This window comes from Ruditapes philippinarum, unplaced genomic scaffold, assembly GCF_026571515.1.
Source record: "Ruditapes philippinarum isolate M1 unplaced genomic scaffold, ASM2657151v2 ctg1079_1_1_1_1, whole genome shotgun sequence".
Taxonomy (NCBI): domain Eukaryota; kingdom Metazoa; phylum Mollusca; class Bivalvia; order Venerida; family Veneridae; genus Ruditapes; species Ruditapes philippinarum.
Genome location: NW_026855141.1, coordinates 6,290 through 23,719, shown reverse-complemented (window position 1 = coordinate 23,719; position 17,430 = coordinate 6,290). Strand labels below are relative to the sequence as shown.

Below are 17,430 nucleotides of genomic sequence, written 5' to 3'. Positions count from 1 at the left end.
GCTTACTGACACAGACTAGTTGAGAGTGAAAATTACGGAGTGTAAATATTACAAAATAAACATGTCGGACACAGAAGCATGCGGATCGGAAGAAAAAACAGAATTTCTTCCGAATTGTGCGGATGTCAACCAGTTTGTTCAAGTAAACTTTTTCAAAATAATGTTAACTTTATAATCTTTAAAAGCCACGGGGCTGTTTCATTTAAGTAATTCATATTTCTGGTTTTAAAAGTGAAAGGTATTCGGATAAGAATTAAGTTTGGATAACGTTTGGAAAATTTGGCATCAGCTCGATTAATAATGAAACAAACAGTCAAATGATGACACTTGATTTACAGTTGTAAAGTAATATGGCAAACTGTAAATAACTAGGGCTATAATTGTTAGAAAATTGAAGATGAAATGACCAGACAATGCAGTTTTTTTCCTGTTTCAGTGTTTGGTTGATATTGATTAATTATTAAAATTACCTACTTCTGATATCTACATCTACTTATTACTGCTTCAAATTTGTGAAACGTAGTAAAAAAATATGTATAATATAAACATGAAAAAGGGGAGATAATTCTGACAAAAGTTACAGTAACCAAATATTTTTCTTTCTGTTTGTCATTTTATGATATAAACCTTTCAATAACAAAATGTCAGACAACTGAAATTTTAATAACTGCAATCTTTTTTTATAACTGTTTCTAGAAAACTCTCAAGTCAGTCCTGCAAGCAACCAAATGTTCAAATGAGATGCCGGCGGAAGGTGACGACTTTGATTTCTACTCAAGTTATCAGGGATTTCAGGACATAATGAACATTGAAGGCAAAAGGATACTGCATATGTACGTAACTATTACATTAAAGAGCTGTAGAAAGTTATTCTTTTGTTAACGTTTTGAATTATGACAAACTGTGTACATCTTTTAGTTTTACTTTAACCTGCAGGAACCAGAAGTGAAGTAATTATAGTAACCTGTATACAGTCAGGCCAGCATGCCTGATGACGTTTCACTGTCGGTAGCTTTTGATTTTATTGTAAGGTGGTATTTTACTGTATACCGGTAGATTTCATCAAACAATGTTGGATTTGTTTAAGCAAATGAAACAATTTAAATTTTGCTGTCTATTTTCATGACGTTTTTTTTGATACATGAAAAAATGCAAAAAAAAAAAACAAACAAAAAACAACAAAAAGGAAATTAAGTATTTTCCTTAAACATGTAATTAATCATAGAGCGGCACAGCATAATGGAACAATTTTTCCTTTCACTTTGAAATTATTAATGTTATATCCTGAACCTTTTTAATTTGTAATATATTATTCCTTATTCCATCAACAGTTTTAACACAGATAATATTCCCAGACAAAAAAGCATGTATTTAAATAAATATCTACATGTATATTTTTCTTTAGGATACAGAATATATTAAAACATCAAAATGTGAAGGTCAACCTTGGGTCAGCTAGTGGGGCAGCTGATATTGAAGACAAGATGGACATGTTGATGGATGCCAATGACCAAATACTTGAGAGAGTGGTATGCTATATAAGTTTTCTTTATTTTGTCAAAATTTATTCTGTTTTTAAGTTAGATTATTCAAAGAATAGAGAGCTGTTGTACTTATCCCGTTGCTTGGCTGCCACATTGGCTTAAGTTTTTGCATACAAGTCAGTATCTCCAAAACTGCTGAGGGGAATAGGTTAAAACTTCACACTTGTTCTCTGTGATTATCTTACATGATTGGTCTAGTTCCAATAACTCTTGAGTGACCTTTTTACAGAGTTATGCCCCTTTTGGTACTGCCAAGCACAGATTGGATTGTTGTTGAAATGTTTACTTTGCAAGCATTTTAGTGAATTTTACTTATAAGTGAACTTTACCTATAGGTCAAAATTCATTGTTAAATGACTGTTGTTGACTTTGTTGTTTACTATGTTATAGGGGAATTGGTTGGACGAGGCTTCAGGTATAAAGAAAGATGACAACTCATTAGTCATCGCCACGGCAACTCCGAAACAACAGACATCTGCTAGCTGGAATAAAAAGGTCAGCAGATAAAATATTAACATCACTAGTTTATGATAATTTATATAAATTAATGACATATAGAACAAACTTTTTGTAGTTATTGAAAACTTTAATATAATTATATACGAATCAGTAAATACAGCAGCTGCATTAACAAGTCTTACTTGTATTGAATGTAAATTTTATTATACAAAATGTGTCCTCTCATGGTGCTTTTGTATTTGATGTATATTATTCAGCATTGTGGGAAATTTCAGAAATTTAAGAAAATTAATAGACCATCATTCATGACTTTTAATTTTTACACATGTGCATGATCTTTTAAACTGTCCATTTTGTGTAGGTTAGAAGTAAAATGAGTTCAGGAAACAAGTAAAATCAGTTCAATTTATTTCAGAATTATTTCAGAATTAGAACAGTTTGATCTTTTGGCTGCTGTTTGAATTTTTTGGTTGTTGTTGTTGAAATGAGGGGGGCTATTTCACTAGGGGCCTTATTTCGGCCCCTAGTGATAGGGTGGAAATCCCTTGTTAAGTCTAACAAGGTAAAGACAGATAAATAGGGTTTTAAGATTTTTGTGTATGTTAGTTTTTCATCTCATGATATTCTCTAATTATTGTTGCAATGTTGTTTTACAGAGCCCAGGGGCATCATCTTCTACTCCGAGTTTTAAACTGTTGTCTGCCAGGAATATCCAAAGACCACAGATGAAGTTTAAAGATAAAGTGGACAACAGACCTTTGCCTTTTATCCCTATAATAAAAAACAAACCCAATGCTCTCAAATCTCTAGAAGGTAATTTTTATGTTTTACAAAATGTCTGGGCATAGATTTGCCTGTTTTTGCCCTTAGAAAATTTGCTTTTACAATTTCTTACTGTTTCTAATAACACATTCATTTATTGACAATTATCTTAAATATTTTGGGATTTGGTTTGTACCTTCAACACCAACCCAATGCTCTCAAGGGGCATCTGTAGCTTAATGGTTAAGGCTGTTGGCTTCTAAACACTTGCCCTTCACGGCTGTGGGTTCGAATCCTGTAAGGGACTTTGGATTCTTTCATGTGAGGAAGCTATCCAGCTAGCGAAATTGTCAGTGGTTTTGCTCACATAATTGTGCCTAAACCAATGCACGGAAGAGCATGTAAGGTTTTTCTCCACCAGTAAAGCTGGAAATATGTCATATAATCTCTACTGTCTGTGTTGGTGTGATGTGAAATCCAACCAAAACCAGAAAAAACACAATGATTTCAATTCTCTAGAAAGCAAGTTTAGTTCTCCCTCAAAATTTTGTTTTATTGACTGATAATTTTAAACATATATTGAATGAGTTAGTGTCTTACATGGACCTTTACCTTTGGATGGGATCTCCGGTTGAATTGGTCAGGGTCATTGTGACTTAATGTACATTACAGGACTATTCTTCAAAGTAATGCCAGGTTTTCATCATTTTCAAAGTGACATCTTAAAGTGTATGCCATTGATAAAAGATTTTTACCATCCAGCTAAATTTGTGTTGTGGATTTGATCTGCTTTCATATTATAACTTAACAACATGTATACTTGTTTTTGTTATTCTAGACCTAATAATTTACACATAATTTTCAGAGAGTTTACAGTTACCTGAGGGTGTTACACCGGAGATGGCCGAGAAACCAGATTTCAAGTAGGTACACTAGTTCAAAACACATTCTAGAAAAGTTCACATTGTTAAAAACTTAACTTTCAGTTTGTACTGAAAAACAAAATGTCAAATAATCAAAAGTATTTGTAGAAAGTGTAGGGGTAAGGCGGGGAAAGAATTTTTGGTAGAACAATCAAATAATTGGCTATCTCAGTAAGCCTGCATACTTATGACAAAAATAAAAACTAAAAAAAAAAAAACTTTTGGCTGAACCAAGCTAAACTGGAGTGTTCAATACATGGCACAAAAAGATTCCTATTCATTATATTACATTTTATTATTTGTAAAGATATCCACACCCGTACCAGTATGAGTTGGACAAGTTAACATACGTGGATGGTCAGTTGCTGCCATCAGATATAGTGGAGCCAGCCAGCCTAGACGAGACACCGTGTACTTTGATCAATAAAGTAGAGGAGCTTGCTGGTGTTCTAGATCATCTGAAGAAACAGACAGAGATAGCTGTAGATCTGGAGGTAGTTTCATGTAATTTTGTCGTGATTTATGCTTCGGAGGGATCACTTTGTTTCCAGATTTTTGTTATACAAGTTAAGATCTTGAGTTTTTTCTGTGTCAAAACATGGTTGACTAAGGGTGTCAGACTGGATGTGCTGGTTCAGACACAGTTAGGAGCAAGCTGTTGGTTTCTTGAGCAAGAAACTTTGCTTACATTGCTCAGTATTGGTTGGTTTCAGGAACATAAGAGTGTGTCTATAACCTTCCTACACGATTAAATCAAAATAAATTCTTTACAAAGTGAAAAATGAGTTTTTGAGAATTTTAGTTATTGTTACGCAGGTTTTCAACTGAACACTAAGCATTGCTGTTTATTATTATTGTTCAGACAATCTGTCGGATATATATTATACCTTCTTTTTACTTATGTACAAGTTTGCAATGTCAGAGATGATTCCATTCAACATATAATAAAACAGTGGGGGGAAAATCCCATTTGGTAACTTTGTTGAAATTAAGGGATAACATACAAAATTTAAATGATGAATCTGTCAATCATGGAAAAATATTTCAATTTCAGCACCATAGTTACAGAACGTTCCAGGGTATTACGTGTCTAATGCAGATATCAACACGTTCACAGGATTATCTCATAGATACATTAGATTTACGTAGTGAACTACAGTGTCTGAATGAAGTGTTTACAGATCCGAGTATTGTTAAAGTAAGTTGCTTTATTTGTCTAAAGGACATTTTTCATGCAATCCATCAAGAAATAATTATTGTCTTATACAGTACATCTGAATTATTAAAATGACTGAGAATAATGTAAACATTGTTTCAAGTTTTTATGCTGAAAGTTATTTGAATGCCTGATATAATGTAAGGCATATTTACATTTGGCACAGTAACATTTCAAAGAGTGGCTGACCATAATTATGTCTACTTTTACATTTATGCTTAACAAACAATATGCCTTATTTGAAATATAATGAAATTTATGAAATTTAATGAAACCTATAAAATTCTTACTGAATATGCCTTATTTGAATAATAGAACATACAATGTATGGAAGTCTGTGTTCCTTATTACTGGTCATGAAAAGCTGGTCCTTTTTAAAAAATAACTACCTGTTGTTTTAATGACACTATATATTCATAGTGTGTCAACTTATAGTTTGTAGGATTTAAGGCATATCATATCTACTTTGTGTTAAGTCAAAACATGTAAAACATTATCAATATTTTTAAATATCTTTAACATAATGATGTTTAATTGTTTTGCAAATTGTATTTTAATAATTCATTTATGACCAGAAAAAGAAGTTCACCAAACCAAATGTTAGCCAAATTTTCTACAAATTGTACAAAGTCTTTACTGATGTTTTTATTTTGACTCCAGGTATTACATGGTGCTGATATGGATATAGAGTGGTTACAACGTGACCTTGGTTTGTATGTTGTGAACATGTTTGATACGGGACAGGCAGCCAGGGTGATGAATCTAGGTCGGTTTTCCCTAGCACATCTTCTACAAAACTACTGCAGTATAACAGCTGACAAACAGTACCAGCTTGCTGACTGGAGAATAAGGTAACTTGATATTTTTATGGTAAGGCTAGACATTTAAAAAGTTTATTTCTTGTTTCTGAACAAAAGAGAAAGGTTTTTAATATTTCGTTTTTCACCGTATGTGGGCTGGCAGGCAGCTGTTTAAGTAATTTCCTGGAGATTCCTGGAGGGCCTAATGAAATAAGTGTGTAATAGATTTTAGGTTCAATTTTAACCCTTAACATGCTGAATATTTTAAATGGACTTGTCCTACTTCCATTTTTGGGACTGTTAATAGTTAAAAATTGTCAGCCAACAGTATAGAGCCTGGTCAGACTGCACAGGCTCTCCTGACTCTATACTGGTGGCAAAGGCTTAACACTTTTGGCTCCAGCACTTAAATGGTTAAAAAATGTTTTGTTTTCTGATTATTTAATAGTAATATTTTTGTATTCAGGACCTCTATGGTCAAATGGTTAAAGTCCGTTAAAGTCCCTGACACAAAAATTGTTGGTACAATGCTTGTATTAATGAACATTGAGTCGAGATGGTTTTGTATCTGAAATTTTCAGGCCGTTACCGGAAGAGCTAAAAAAATATGCGAGAGAAGACACACACTACCTGTTACACATATATGACAGAATGAAAAATGAACTGCTGGAACGAGGCAATGAGTCCAAGAATCTTCTCATGTCTGTTCTTCAAAGAAGTGCTAAGCTTTGTACAAAGGTAACATAACATTTTTTGTATGACCTACACAATGTTATTGCAAGAGTTATCCAGTTTTTACATAGACTTTATTGATGCATGGATTTTTAACTTGGCTTTTATAAAATAATTGAGGACTAAACCTAATGTTGGTGTAACACCATACTAAATTAAAAATACATTAGAAGTTTGATAATCCATTAAATTTTGTAAGATATTTGCTTAAAATTTCATATGCATGCATCTTAGGAGTCATTATGTTGATGACCGACAAAATTTTTTTGGATTTTTGTAAACATATTCTACTTAATGTTTGTTACTTCAGCGAATTCCAGATAAAAGATTGAATGCATGTTTTATTTCCAAAACAATAGAAGTATTAACTTTTCATGCTGCACATATCTGTAGAGTCAGAATTGTAAATCAAGACACATAACTCTTGTATGGAATTTTACTGCATTATTCCCCTTTGTGACCCTTTTATTATCAAGCTATTATTGAATTTTACTGTATTATCCCCTATATGACCCATTTATTATCAAGCTGTTATTTGCCTTTGATAGTGTTATCATTACTCTTGGTTCATGTTCAAGCAGCAGTGAGTATAGTCATACTCAATGTCAGAGTGGCAACACTTTCAGGTACTATTGGTTACCAATAGAAGCTGATTCACTTTCAAAACTATAACAGCAAGAAGCTTATTGAAAGGTCAAGAGAAAAAGATCTGCTGCTGCTATTGATGGCTGTCAGATCCCTAAGACATAGTCTTATTACAGTGCAGATTTTAATCAGAATGTTACAGATATGCATTGATTTTGAAGTAAAGTTAAATAATGTGTTACTAATTCTGCTTAATGCTTTCTCGCTAATTCCCAGTGAATGTATATATAAAATTATATGATATATTTTGACATATAGGTATGTTGGGTTTTATCATTTTTCTCTGCTTTATATTGTAGAAATATAGTTCTATTATTAATAACCGCTGTATCTTTTTTATCCATATCTATTTGTTAATTACTTTACATTCACGTTTTTGCGCAAATTTGTCACGTTGACGTTGGCGTCCTAACGGACGTGACGTCAAATACTGTGTACGTTATTCTGATGAAGACAACAGTCGAAACTAGTAAAGATTAAAGAAATATGTGTTGTTTTGGTGTATTTCAACTGATTTACTTATTATGCTGTATATAGGTGTATCGTAAGCCCCAGTGTACACGAGAAGGATACAAGGAATTATATGTGAAGAATAAGAAAGTGTTTAACTCCCAACAACTGCTGGCACTAAGTGAAATGTTTAACTGGAGGGATGAAACAGCCAGACTGGAGGATGAAAGCTATGGGTAAAATTTTAATCAGTTAGTTTAGCTCTGCTTTAAATATAGAGGTGATTTGCCTGCATCACCAATATAAAGTCAGGGTAGCCTGCTTAACTTTACAGTGTCATCATACTGCTGGCACCTTTTTTTTACGTTTTGACATTTAAACAATGTACAGTTCTAAATTGTTTGATGTAGAGAATTTTTTTATCTTCTATCAAATACTGTATATGTTTTAAAATGTTTGATTTATGGTTGAAGAATGATGTATCTACATTGAATATTCTTTAAATTTCCCTTTTGAAATTGAATTGAATGTAATGTTCTTCAAATATTGTTTTTTGTTAAAGGTTAAAGGATACAACTGAACATAAAAAGGATAGCTCATACTGGTTTTTCGAATTTAAAACGGGCTTTTTTAACAGGATATAAAAATGTCCCTTTTGAAATTGCATTGAACATTGTTTAAATATCCTTGTATAAAGTTAAAGAACCCAGCTGTACATAAGTAGCATAGCTCCTACATGTTTTTGGATTACATGCTTTTGTAACATGATATATTTGAAAATTGACTATCACATACAATGTGATTGATGATGCGGAGATATCTTATCTAATTGAGCCGCGTCACGACAAAACCAACATAGTGCGTTTGCGACCAGCATGGATCCAGACCAGCCTGCACATCCGCCCAGTCTGATCAGGATCCATGCTGTTCGCTATCAGTTTCTCTACTTGTAAGTAAGCGAACAGCATGGATTCTGATCAGACTGCGCGGATGCGCAGGCTGGTCTGGATCCATGCTGGTCGCAAACGCAATATGCTGGTTTTGTTGTGACGCGGCTCATATATATGTAACTATTTTCAGGTATGTGTTACCAAATCACATGATGTTACAGATATGTGATATATTACCACGTGAGAAGCAGGGTGTGTTAGCTTGTTGTAATCCTATACCCCCTCTAGTACGACAATACCTTAATGAGATACATGCCATCATTAAGAAAGCAAGAGAAGCTCCGTTACACAAGGTACGTATTTGAGAATGTCTCGTATACTTTTAGTTTAAACATATTTATTGTATATATTATATAATCTGACTACAATATACAAACATTTTAACATCCATACTATCATAATACATGCAAGGGATTTTAACAGAAGCACTAGGTGCTTACTAAAGTCATGAGCTTTTGAAGTAAAGCTCTCATATATGTTACCTGTATAGACTATTTATATATAAGTCCTCCTGCTTAGCTTAATAGAGGGAACATCAGATTAGTAAAAAGAACAATCTTTGGGTGACAATTGATATCTGACATTAATCTAATGGTCATTTCGTTCTCATTACTGATTCAGAAATCATATGGCATTAATTGTGGGCCAAATGTAGAGAACTTGGTAATTACTGTTTAGTTATCTTGGAAATCCAGTAAGTTTGTCCAATCACTGAGATATGACAAACATACAGTACAGATAATAAATAAACATGTACTACATATATTTGTAACTGTTCAATTTGTTGACTCCGATGGTCAAGTTGTTTATATAAGGCTAATATGACAGTCTAAAGCCCAATAACAAGGCCATTATGAAAACACTTAATCATTGACAATTTTATTTATTAACTACACATAATCTAAAAAAGTTAAGTACTTAAGTAACTAATGTGAAATTCTGTTGTTGTGAGGTATTACAAATGAGATTCTTGTTGTAAAAATGTCTCAGAAACCTACGCTGCAGCAATTCAAAATGGCGACTTTTTTCAATTCATAATGGCGGAGCTGGAGAGCCATTCAAAATTCTCCAATCTCATAATAGTCGAGTTTTCTCATAAAGACAGTACATTTTGCATAATGGCCTTGTTTTATGTTCATAATGTCAATGGTAACTTCATATTAGCCTTACATTTGAAGTTAAAACATGCCTAATATTGAAAAGATAATTAATAATGATATTTAATGACTTGACAATCACACCACTTAAGGCTTCAAGCCATGGGCGTTTTCTTTTTTATGTGAAAAAGCAATAAACATTTTATTTTATTTTTCATGTATTTTTCAGGTTGAGCTGGTGAAACATGAGAGGAGACCAACACAACATCAACATCCTAAATATAATGTTGATAGTTTGTTACATTGTCCACATGATCTGTCACACCAGGATAATGTAATCATGGAAACAGATACCTGTCTCCTAGGTAACGAAATTTTAGATTATTTTTCTAGGTATTGTAAGGTTATCCATCTCCCCATGATGTAAACACTGGTGTAGCACCTTTGTTTGTTAAGGAAGGTTTTGTCCTTTTGTTCTAGGAAACCTAGTTTTTACTTTTTACTCCACTATAAAAATTGACTATTCAAAGCGTATGAGGGCTAACCAAGTTGTTTCACTGATAAACTGGAAGCTAAAATTTATGTCATCTATTCTCTTAAAGCAGTATGCCTCCAGATTCATGCTAATTTTCATGAAAATTTTGAAATTGTTCTTAAAAGTTAATAATAATGAAGTAAATTAAGAAGGAAATTTACACATTGCAAATGGCACTTTCAATCCACAATGATAAAGAAAAAAGAGGTCAAAATATGCAAAAATAGCCATTAATACCTTAGCCACACTGTAGAAATATAGTGAAAAATACTGCAAAAAATCACCAAATAGCATGTAAATTTTCACATTAATCTTGAAACTTTTTTTATTCTTTCTTAAAAACTTAGTTAATTAATGTTGTTAATTTTTTATAAAAGCTTGATTATCTTGAAATATTATGGTTCATCTGGAGGCATGCAGCTTTGAGATATACATACACTGTATATGTGAGGATGCTAATTATCTACCTTTTGGAAAGTAAGTTTTTCTACCCTGGTGTCTCTTTGTGCCTGAAATAAGGCAAGGAGGGACATCTTCTAGGGACTCCTCCTTCTGCAGAGTTGACAGATGATGGTTACAGTGTTGTTGAGAGATAAATGCTTGTATATAAATATATTGATATAATTTTCAGACTCGTCCCTGGTGGCAAGAAAGTCAAGTATGTTCTCAAATACAGCTGATAGTGTGATTGTTGTCAAGTCACATCCTTTATTAACTGTCTTTGATTCAAAAGTAAGTTTTTGTATGAAACTTTTATAAATGACTAGCTATTTTACTTTTAGCAATGTGTAAACGATAGGAAAGATAACATGCTTAAGTAGATAAACATTCTTGAAAGGTTAAACATACTGTATAAATGGTTTATATTTAAACAAACCTAAATAGATAAACCTCCTTGATAGTTAAACATGCTTGATAGTTGAGCATGCTTGAATAGTTAAACATGCTTAATAGATAACATTTTTGATAGTTAAGCATGTTTGTCAGTATTTTGTTTTTATTTCAGCCAAATACTAAAGCAGCCTTGACTGCTGTACAGAAAATTGTGAAAGAAGTCAAAGCTGGCTTGACCAATCCATATGAACAGGTAGGTTTTTAAATGTTTTACACTAATACATTGACAATTTAGGGACATTTTGTGTTTGTCCAGTTCGTGGAACTGCTTTGTGTTAAAGGACAATTTGTAATAATGAGCAAAACATATTCTTGTAACACTCTTTTTATAGTATTGAAACCATGCCTTTTTTGCAAATGAAGGGTCATAGTTTCTCCACTGGTATTGGTCCATGCTGGGGGGGGGGGGGGGGGGGTAGTTGTCTGGTTCCAATGACAATTCTTGTTTATTTTTATGACAGTGTGTTTAAAATCCTTGTAGTTGATATCAAAACAATGTACCAAACAGACTTTTATCAATTTTCAAAGTATTATTTCTACATTTATATACGGTCAACAAATTTAGGGAGCGAAAAGTACAACATATTAAGACTTGTGATTAGCAATATCTACTAGCCACATAAGGGTTTTAACAAGCCAAAAAAGGTTGACTTTAAAAGTGGGAAACAAATCCAGAATAATGAGCTATGCAGTTTATAGTTCTATTTCCAGAATGGAGGGTAAATGAGTGTTTCATTTGAAATTCAGTCATTTCATTTTCAGAAACTAAGGTGATAATTTTGCTGATTTTTCACATGCCATTCAGACTGGTTACTTGTAAAATTTGATGGTTCTGAAGCAAAGTCTACTAGCCATGGGCTTGAGTGCAAGTGCAAAATTGGCACACTGTAGTTTACATACTTATTACAAGAATTATAAAGAAAAATCATTATATGTAAAATGTATTATATACACAAATCAATATATGAATATATTTACCAATATATTATGTATAGTTGATGAAATGAGCTTTGTATTTTTCATATTACCAGTATATTCCGGTTGATGCAAAGAAAGGATCTTCAGTCATCAGACCTGCTAAATTACCAGGTGATAAGGCTGAAAGTATAATGGTAAGTTTTCTCCAGATTTGATGACCTGTTACAAAGAAACAGTCTGTAAGGTTTATATTTATGTAAAATACATAAAGACTACCTTACGTCACACGACTACCCGACAACACAAGACTACCTTACAACACATGATTACCTCAAATCACATAACTACCTTACATCACATGACTACCTAACATCACATAACTACCTTACATCTCATGACTACCTCAAATCACATAACTACCTTACATCTCATGACTACCTCAAATCACATAACTACCTCAAATCACATGACTACCTCAAATCACATAACTACCTCAAATCACATGACTACCTTACATCACATGACTACCTTACACCACATGACTACCTTATTTCACATGACTACCTTACATCACATGACTACCTTACACCACATGACTACCTTACATCACATAACTAAATTTAATGAAAACAATTCAGTTACAGCTTCATTTTGAAATGAATGCTTAACATATACTGATATGGTAGTTGTATTATATCGTCAACTTAGTAAAGTAATGGGTTAACTTCTATTAAGTTATATAATGAGTTAACCCGTTACTGCACTAAAGTGACAATATGTGTGTAATATAAAGAAATACATTATGGTTATACTACATAAAAAGACAAGGGAAGTCATGCAATAAATACAATTTTTTCATTTTACACAGAAAAGTCCACCATGGAAGTTGCTGCCGTCATCAGTAAAGAGGAAGTCAATAGAGGCTGATGGTGCTAATGGTTCAGGTATTGATTTCAAGATATTTCCTTTATCTTGAGTTTGATAAAAACTTGAAGGTCCCCAGTATAATTTTGCAAAAACTTTCTTTCTTGACTATGCAAAGTATTTGGAAAGCTGTTTTACTTACCCTGGTGATTGTGTCCGTTTAAAACATGTAAAAAAACAACAACATAATATTCACCACATGTAAAACACATGCTTTTCAAAACAAATGAAACAAATGATTTACATATGGAAAACATTTTGGTGTGCTAAACAAATGTTAAACATGTAGTATATTTTTACCTGTGTTGAGAAAAATATGATGTAAAGAAGTTAACTTTTTTCAGCTCCGCCCAGTAAGAGGTCACGCACAGATTTACATGGTAACAGTTCCTCAGTGAACCAGCATATCAGGTTTGAAGATGGAGACCCGAACCCTAGCACTGAGAAAACTGAAGATGATAAGAAGGCACTGCCACAGGATGTTGAAATACCTCTAAGGTTTCAGGTAATTCATAGATTATAATCATATGATATGTATTGTCTGGAGACTTTATTGTTTTATACAGTTACAGGTTGGGTCTGGTATATAATATGTTCAACATTGTTTGATAACTATAAACTTAAAACTAAAATTCTATTTTTGAGTCTGTTTATAAGTGGTAAGTTAATGTGCAACATCTCTTATGTCCCCTAGCACTGGTTTATTTATTCAGTTTCTTATTTCACTAATTTTATTGCAGAATAACCTCAGACTTCATGCACTCAATCTCCATTTATTTTAACATGGAAAAATTACGGTCACATTACTTATATTACATAAATTTAGTCATTCTAATTCAAATTTCTTAACTGTTAAAGTATGCCTTTGGAGATACCCTTGAAGAATAAGTAATTTAATATAAAGAAATCAGAAGTTGGGTAGTTTAGCCGGTGATAAGATACATGAGAAATGTTGCACATTATCTTACATAAACAGACCCAATAAAACCCAATCTGCAACTATATCCTTTGTTTTAATTAGTCTAGATTGATTTCCCCTTTTCCAGATTTTTACGTATTCATTAATTTCCAGGTGCCATCAAAGAAAAAAAAGAAGGAGAAAAGACAAGATATAGATATTATAGAAAGTGTTCAGAAACATTTAAGCCATTTGAGAGAGCTAGAACGGACCAATGATGTGGCTCTAGGAGAAAATCCAGACGATCAGCAACCTTTTAATTTAGCGGAAAAGATAAAGGAAAAAATGGAACAGAGGAAGTTAAAAAGGAAAATGAAAAAAGACAAGAAAAAGGGAAAGCTAGGTGATGCTGAACCAGTGGTTGATTTGACAATGGAAACAGCAGAAAATTTATCTGTAACTGTGAATACAGGAAATAAATCTAGAACAGTGAATAAAGAAAGTGACAACAGAACTGAGAATAAAGGAAGTGAAGAAGCTATAGTGATACTAGATGATGATAAGGAAGAGGATAAAGAGGAAAGTAAAGGATTTAAACCGTATGATTATGCAGAAGGTGCTAAGAAGTTATTACAAGGTATTGGATGTTTTATATCCTCTGGGTGGCCATAATTAGTTAACCTAAGCATTTTACAGTGCTAGTTTGATACACAATATTTCCTTATGATCCAAGCGTACTATGATAAAGAAATTTTGCAGATACATTGAATTTGCTTTGCTGTATAAAAATATACAACTGTTTTCTTTATTAACTGACATTTGTTGAGACTTTCTGACATACACAGTAAGGGTGTTGACTCTAGGACAGGGACGAATTTAGGACACCCGACGATAATTTCTTTTTTGTTAGGTATATTATAGCCATTATTTTATGTTTGTATGTCTGGGTACAGGACATGTTCACCTAATCATCAGGAGCTGATGTAATACTTAGATATCCCAGTGTCAAAAAAAGCTCTTCCCGAACAGCAAGTAAATATCAAACTGTACAACTACTAAGATAGAACTGTTTTGACTTGTTTCTTTAAAGAAGTGACAGATTATATGATCATACACATGTTAGATATTTAACAAGTTTTTATTCACAGAATGATCCACAGTGATTAACCTTACATTTTAGCTCACCTGTCACAGAGTGACATAGTGAGCTTTTGTGTTCGCTTTTCGTCCAGTGTCGGTCTGTCCGTAAACTTTTACTTTAAACGACATCTCCTCATAAACCGCTTAGCCAATTTCATCCAAACTTCACAGGAATGTTTCTTTGGTAGTCAACTTTAAAAGTTGTTCAAAGAATTTAATTCTAAGCAGAACTCTGGTTGCCATGGCAACCGAAAGAAAAAACTTAAAATATCTTCTTTTAACAAGCCCAAATAGCTAGAGCTTAGATATTAAGCATGAAACATCTTCTAGTGGGTGTCTACCAAATTTGTTCAAATAAATGCCCTGGGGTCAAAATTGGTCCTGCCCCGTGGGTTATTGATTTTCCTTATTTGTATATAGTAAAAACTTTAAAAATCCTCTTTTAAAAAATCCAAATAGCTAGAGCTTACAAAGTTTGTTCAAATAAAAGCCCTGGGGTCAAAACTGGCACCGCCCCAGGGGTCATAATTTTTCCCTTTATGTATATAGTAAAAACTTAAAAAATAATCTTTTAAAAAGCCCAAATAGCTAGAGCTTAGATATTAAGCATGAAACATCTTCTAGTGGGTGTCTACCAAGTTTATTCAAATAAGGACCCTGGGGTCAAAATTGGCCCTGCCCCAGGGATCATTGATTTTCCTTATATTAATATGTATATATTAAAAACTTAAAAAGTCTTCTTTTAAAAAATCCTAAGAGCTAGGGCTAAGATATTTAGCATGAACTATCTTCTAGTGAGTGACTACCAAGTTTGTTCAAATTAAAGCCCTGAGGACAAAAATGGGCCCGCCCAGAAAGGGGGGGGGGGTCATTGTTTTTCCCTATATGTGTATAGTAAAAACTTTTGAAAAATCTTCTTACAGCTAGAGCTTAGATATTTATCAAGAAACATCTTCAAATGGGTGTCAACCAAGTTTGTTCAAATAAAACCCCCTGGGTTAAAATTGGCCCTGCCCTGGGGGCCTATATACAGGTGAGCGATTTCAGGGCCATCATGGCCCTCTTATCTAAGAAAACTATCCATCTTACACTTGATGGAATGATTTAAACAAGCCATCAGCTGCTGGCCTATCAAAATATTACATGGAAAAGCTCCTGAGGTTATCAAGCCCTAGTAAAGGCAGGGATTGTTGCCGGGTAACATAAAACAAATCCAGAATAGTATTCTTAAAACAGTGAATGAACTTTTCAATGACTTTCAGTAATGTTTTGTAATCATTTAAAGAATGTTTTTAATTACAATTTCAGGTAATTCATCGAAGGATTCAGATTATTATGACCCACAGTTTCAAAATAGAAGAGGAAAAAATAAGGTCAGTTCTTGTACATATTGAAATTTGCCCCTTCCATTTATGTAATTTATATTGAATGACTTTAGGTTCAATACCAAATTTATTTATTTATGAACGAGTTCAATAAAATTATATTATGCAAGCCTCTGGCGAGAGGTAAACTTTTGTTGACTGTAGTACACTTCCATATTATTGTTGCTTGTTTATCAGCTAAGGGTGTTGCATTTTGTTAACGTACTTTACAGAGGGTATACTAAGTGTATGGTATTTTCAAAGGGTTAGAAGTTTACAAGTAGAGCATTTTAACAGTTAATCGTGTATGACAAAATTGTCCCTCAAGTTGAAGATTATGTCAACAAAATTATTTGAATTATCATATCATAAAAAACCGAGTCCTAATTACAGATCTTTTTATCACTTTCAGGGATCGAGAAGTAAAGCTTACAGTAAAAGAGGACAGAAAAGTTACTCATGGAAACAAAAATAGCATTAAACATGTTTATGTTTTTGTTTGATGAAGGTTTTGAGCCAATGTCATATTGACAGCTGTAAACATTAGATATAATATAATGTAGAAAAAGTGAAATTAGTATGCAAAACATACAAAATCATGAACATTTTTCTTAATGCTGCATGCTTCAAGACGAGCCAAAATATTTTTTTAAAAAAGCATCGTTGAGAAAAAATGTACATGTACTAAGTTAAAAATTTTCACAATTAAAAAAATAATTTGTGTTATATACAATTAATGTTATTGTTAATTACTATAAACATAGCAATTATCAGACAGTATTTTCAAAATATCAAATTTGAAAAGAATATATCTTTATAAAAATATCTTTAAAAGAAAGTTAAATTTATTACTGTTCAATGCTTTCTTTAACATTTTGATAGTTTTCTGGTATTCTGAAATATTTGAAGTATTAAATTTGTTCATTATATTATGACAAGATATTTTTATAGTTCATCTTGTTACAAATGTTTATTTGGTCTAAAATTTTAATGGTTGAGGATTTTGTTATGGAATTGAATTTCACAGTTTTTATTGTTTTGCAAATATAATTTACACTTAAGTGTATTATACAGTATATCTTAACATTATACCTTAAGTTTTTGTGTCGCCTTGAAAAAAGCGACATATAGGAGTTACTTTTGTCGGCGGTCATCTCGCATGTCTGCTCAGTGAGGGTC

The 17,430-nt window shown here is 32.7% G+C and overlaps 1 protein-coding gene across 1 annotated transcript; it reads left to right on the top strand.

Moving 5' to 3' along the window:
* Positions 1–9: 9 nt before the first annotated feature.
* On the top strand, positions 10–16,890 carry LOC132742249 (exosome component 10-like). Its single transcript, XM_060730597.1, has 21 exons — positions 10–142; positions 697–833; positions 1,406–1,529; positions 1,935–2,039; positions 2,660–2,816; positions 3,631–3,688; positions 3,996–4,182; positions 4,743–4,886; positions 5,565–5,755; positions 6,286–6,442; positions 7,619–7,767; positions 8,612–8,774; positions 9,808–9,943; positions 10,745–10,845; positions 11,120–11,200; positions 12,039–12,119; positions 12,794–12,869; positions 13,194–13,354; positions 13,922–14,384; positions 16,196–16,260; positions 16,664–16,890. Exons 1-21 carry the CDS (start codon positions 62–64, stop codon positions 16,724–16,726), a joined length of 2,880 nt encoding a protein of 959 aa, XP_060586580.1. The 5' UTR covers positions 10–61; the 3' UTR covers positions 16,727–16,890.
* Positions 16,891–17,430: the final 540 nt, after the last annotated feature.